Raw genomic sequence first — 5,313 nt, 5'->3', positions numbered from 1 at the left:
AAAAGAAAAGAAAAGAAAGAAGAAAAGAAAATTAAAAAACAAACAAACAAACAAACAGGGATATACCACCTTCCTCCCAGGGTGGATAGCAGAGACAGAGCAAGTGTCAGCAACAAAAATGATACTCACGAAGGTACTCAGGACAAGAGGGCTCCCGCCTTGGGTTGCAGGGAGGAGATGGGGAGAGTGAGGAGGGCGACAGGGGAGCCCCCCTCCCCACACCCACCCCTCTGTCTGCTCCCTTTTATTATTTCTGCCCCTTCTCTTTGTAGGCAACTGGAATTATTTTGGCTGGGGTGAGCAGCACAGTAAGTACTCAGCCTGAATGATGTTCTGGGAGGCCCGTGGGAAGGTGGGCACCTTGGTGATCCCAAGGCCCCTCCGCACTACCACACAGGGAACCAGGGCGCCCGTGACCAGCACGTGGGGGCCAGAGGGCTTGGCAAGACCCCTCCCAAGCTCTCCTGCACCCTCTTCATTAGCGCCTGTCTTGGGAGACCTGCTTTCTGCTGGGGAGTGGGCACCTTATTGGGGTGGGGGGGCTCAGCCTGAAGGGTTGGACATTTAGACCAAACACCTGCCTGTCTCAAGCTGGGCACTGTGACCCCGCTTCTGCCATTCCCCCTGTATAACCTCACCTCCTCTCCTTCAACCCCTCTGCCTTTTGGTCTTCCTGTCTTCCTCTTCCACCTGGAAATGGGCCCAGGGCCACTCAGAGGGCAGTGGGTGGGCAGGGAGAGGGTCCCCAACAGAGGGGCGGGCCAGGGACCTCAGGGAGATGCACACCAGGGACCTCGGCATCCCCCCAGGCTCCACCCACACTCACACCTCACCTCCCACCTTTCTTTGCTCTCGCAGGGAAGAAGGCAAGCCACCCCCTCCCTAAATTAAATGTCCATTTTTCTACCTAAAACAGTCTGCAACCTTTTTGACACCAGGGACCAGTTTCATGGAAGACAATTTTTCCATGGACTTGGGGGTAGGGGGATGGTTTCCGGATGATTCAAGCGTATTGCATTTATTGTGCACTTTATTTTTATTATGATGATGTTACAGTATATAATGAAATAAGGATACAACTCACCATCACGTAGAAGCAGGGGGAGCCCTGAGCTTGTTTTCCTGCAACTAAACAGTCCCATCTGGGGGTGATGGGGGACACTGACAGATCATCAGGCATTAGATTCTTCTTCTTCTTTTTTTTTTTTTTTTTGAGACAGAGTCTTATTCTGTCGCCCAGGCGGCTGCAGCACAGTGGTGTGATCACAGCTCACTGCAACCTCTGCCTCCCGGGTTCAAGCGATTCTCCTGCCTCAGCCTCCCGAGTAGCTGGGACTATAGGCACCCACCACCACGCCTGGCTAATTTTTGTATTTTTAGTAGAGATGGGTTTCACCATGTTGGTCAGGCTGGTCTCAAACTCCTGACCTCGTGATCCACCCACCTCAGTCTCCCAAAGAGCTGGGATTACAGGTGTGAGCCACCGTCCTCTCTTCTAAGGATAAATTTGCCTCCTTCTCTCTCCTCCACCAACTGGAGAGTTCTTCACTTCTTTCTCATATCTTGGTGGACAAACCTAACTCCAGGACCAGGGAAACTGTTGACAAACCCTTTGGTCCACCACAATTTATCAAAAACAAGTTGGTTAAAAATCAATCTAGAGGCTGGGCACAGTGGCTCCCAGCACTTTGAGATGCCGAGGCAGGTGGATCACCTGAGGTCAGGAGTTCAAGACCAGCCTGACCAACATGGAGAAACCTCCTCTCTACCAGAAATACAAAATTAGCCGGGTGTGATGGCGTAGGCCTGTAATCCCAGCTACTCGGAAGGCTGAGACAGGAGAATCACTTGAACCCGGGAGGCGGAGGTTGCGGTGAGCCGAGATCTCGCCCTTGCACTGCAGCCTGGGCAACAGGAGTGAAACTCCATCTCAGAAAAAATCAGTTCAGGCCAGCCACACTGGCTCACACCTGTAATCCGAATACTTTCGGAGGCTGAGGTCTGAGGGTCGCTTGATCCCCGCCTGAAGTTTGAAATCAGCCTGGGCAATGGAGTGAGACCCCATCTCTACAAAAAAAAAAAAAAGCCAGTTGTGGTGATTCGTTCCTATAGTCCTAGCTATTTGGGAGGCTGAGGCAGGAGGACTGCTTGAGCCCAAGAGGTCAAGGCTGCAGTGAGCGATGGTTGTGCCACTGCACTTCAGCCTAGGAAACAGTATGAGACCCTGTCTCTAAAAACTAAATAGATTTAAATAAATAATAAAATCAATTTCTCCAAAATGAATGCTTGGCAGACAGAGCAAACTCGGTAACAACCAACTTGACACAAACAAACAGTATGGTCAAAACCAAAGACAGGCTGGGCACGGCGTCTCACACCTGTAATCCCAGCACTTTGGGAGGCGAGGCAGGCAGATCACTTGAGGTCAGGAGTTCAAGACCAGCCTGGCCAGCATAACGAAATCCCATCTCTGCTAAAAATACAAAAATTAGCCAGGCATGGTGGCGTGTGCCTGTAATCCCCGCTACTCGGGAGGCTGAGGCAGGAGAATCGTTTGAGCCCAGGAGGTGGAGGTCACGGTGAGCGAGATCACACCACTGCACTCCAGCCTGGGCGACAGAGTGAGACTCCATCTCAAACAAAACACAACAATAGCAACAACAACAACAACAATAAAAAAAACAGAAAACACCAGCATAGCTAAAGCTGATAGATATTTGGGTCAAAAAGGAAAGACAACTGAGCCCAAAACAGACCATTTGGTCAAAACAAAAGTAGTTGAAAATGGTCAGAAGCAGACAATTTAGTCAAGAACTACTTGGTACAAAGCAGAGTCTGGGCAAAAGTAAAAAGACTCCAACTCCAAGTAACTGACCTTTCAGAAGCAGACAAAATTCGTCAGAAAAAAAAAAAAAAAGGCTTGGTAAACATGTGCACAGCCTCATGCAGTTTGACCGGAAACATCTCAGCCCGGTCAAGGACAATTCAGTAGAAAGAATGTCAGCCGGCCAAAGTGGCTCACACCTGTGATCCCAGCACTTTGGGAGGCTGAGGTGGGAGGATCGCTTGAGCCCCGGAGTTCAAGATCAGCCTGGGTAATATAGGGAGAGCCCATCTCTACAAAATAATAAATAAATATATAAAATGAGCTGGACGTGGTGGTGTGTGCCTGTGGTCCCAGCTTCTCTGGAGGCTGAGGTGGGAGGATCTCTTGAACCCAGGAGGTTGAGGCTGCAGTGAGCTACGATCTCCCCATTGCACTCCACCCCAAGTGAGAGAGACCCTGAATGCACCAAAAATCTGAAAATTTCATTCATTGCTCTGAGAGCTTGGAGTCTGGGAGTTCCTTCGTTTTTTAAACCTCCTCTTCCCCTTCTCTGTATTTCTCATATTTTCTTCCTTTCTTTTCTTTTTTTTTTTTTTTTTTTTGAGACAGAGTTTCACTCTTGTCGCCCAGGCTGGAGTGCAAGGGCGAGATCTTGGCTCACTGCAACCTCTGCCTCCCGGGTTCAAGTGATTCTCCTGCTTCAGTCTCCTGAGTAGCTGGAATTACAAGCATGCACCACCACGCCTGGCTAATTTTTGTTTTTTTAGCAGAGATGGGGTTTTACCATATTGGTGAGGCTGGTTTCAAACTCCTGACCTCATGATCCTCCTGCCCTGGCCCCCCAAAGTGCTGGGATTACAGGTGTGAACCACTGCGCCTGGCCTGTGGACTACATTTTTCTTTATTTTACTTGTATTTTATTTTTTGGAGACAGGGTCTTACTGTGTCACCCAGCCTAGAGTGCAGAGGTGTGATCTTGACTCACTGCAACCTCTGTCTCCTGGGTTTAAGCAATTCTCCTGCCTTAGCCTGCCAAGGAACTGGGATTACAGGCACATGCCACCTCCCCGGGCTAATTTTTTTTTATTTTTAGTAGAGACAGGGTCTTGCTATGGTGCCCAGGCTGGTCTTGAACTCCTGGGCTCAAGTGATCTGCCCACCTTGGCCTCCCAAAGTGCTGGGATTACAGGTGTGAGCCATTGTGCCTGGCCTTTGCTTTACTTTTAAAGTAAAGATAACTTTATTATTTTTTTAATTTTAAAAAATAGAAAAGATGGCATTATTGAAATCTTTTTTTTCAGAAGGCACAGAAAAGAATAAAGAAGAAAATGTACAATCCCCAATTATACCACCCCCCCAGACATGTTGCTTTTAGAATTGGAATTCTTTTAGGATTTGGAAAACAAACTGTTCTTTTTTCTAAGGAAACCAAACTAAAATATCTTTTAGTTCTTATTAAACATGAAGTTTGGCAACTCTACCACATTCCCTTTTAGCAATAGAGTCTTAGTGCGTAGTGGGTTTGCCAAGATAAGTATCTAATCCTTTTGAAAAAGACGGAACCACTTCACAGCATCTTCCTAGGTGTTGCACCTGTAAGTTCAGGTCTGGGGTCCTCACCCTCAGCTATCAGGAAATCTCTAAGCATTAAAGGACATTCACTCCACCTTGAACTCCCGATCTTCCTCCATCTTCCTCCTGAGTGTTCGTGTGACTCCTGTTATGGGAAACTAACTGCCCAATGGAAAAAAATCCCATCTCATGTTCAGAGATCCTGATCTTCAGCCAAGTTGTTCCTCACATTTGAGCTGAAGGATGCCCTCTACTTTGTCTTTGTTTTCTTCATATTGTAGGACCTACCCCAGCCCCTAGACTATAAGTCCTATTTGACCCACAGAAGGCAAAGCAGGGTTTTCACCTCCTTTGTTCTGAAGCCTATATCTCTCTTAACATGATCCACAATTCTTTATCCATAGTAGTAAAAAATTCTCTTCTTTGGTAGCAGCACCCTAAGTTGGGGAAACTGTATTGGCCCCCATCACATGCGTGCTCTCTCTCTCTTCCTCACCCTCTTCCCATATCTCCTCTCTCTTCCAGACGATGACCCCGACAGTGCAGTGGACGACCGTGACAGTGACTATCGCAGTGAAACAAGCAACAGCATCCCGCCGCCCTATTACACTACGTCGCAACCCAACGCCTCAGTCCACCAGTATTCGGTCCGCCCACCACCCCTGGGCTCCCGGGAATCCTACAGTGACTCCATGCACAGTTACGAGGAGTTCTCTGAGCCGCAGGCCCTCAGGTAGCTGCCGCGGAGTGCAGCCTGTGTGTGCGTGAGGGTCCTGCTGTGTCTCCTGGGGTGGAGAGAGGGGCGGGGGGCTGGAGCTGGAGGTGGGGCTCCGGGAGAGCAGAATTCACCCGTCCAGGAGGGCAGAATTCACATTTTCTTGTGAAAATGGTTCCCTTTTTTTTTCTTTGCTTTT

At 48.7% G+C, this 5,313-nt stretch overlaps 1 protein-coding gene across 5 annotated transcripts in view; it reads left to right on the top strand.

The window, feature by feature from the left end:
• UNC13A (unc-13 homolog A) overlaps positions 1-5,313 on the top strand; it is an 86,149-nt gene that overhangs the window by 27,615 nt on the left and 53,221 nt on the right. For all 5 annotated transcript variants that reach the window (XM_037728770.1, XM_037728767.1, XM_037728769.1 and 2 more), the window contains exons 8-9: positions 273-308; positions 4,925-5,132. In XM_037728770.1, the coding sequence (XP_037584698.1) occupies positions 273-308; positions 4,925-5,132 (244 nt within the window). The remainder of the gene's footprint in view (positions 1-272; positions 309-4,924; positions 5,133-5,313) is intronic.

The sequence above is a fragment of the Cebus imitator genome, unplaced genomic scaffold, assembly GCF_001604975.1.
Source record: "Cebus imitator isolate Cc_AM_T3 unplaced genomic scaffold, Cebus_imitator-1.0 Scaffold280, whole genome shotgun sequence".
In the NCBI taxonomy this organism is placed as follows: domain Eukaryota; kingdom Metazoa; phylum Chordata; class Mammalia; order Primates; family Cebidae; genus Cebus; species Cebus imitator.
This window is presented reverse-complemented; position numbering and strand designations above follow the sequence as displayed.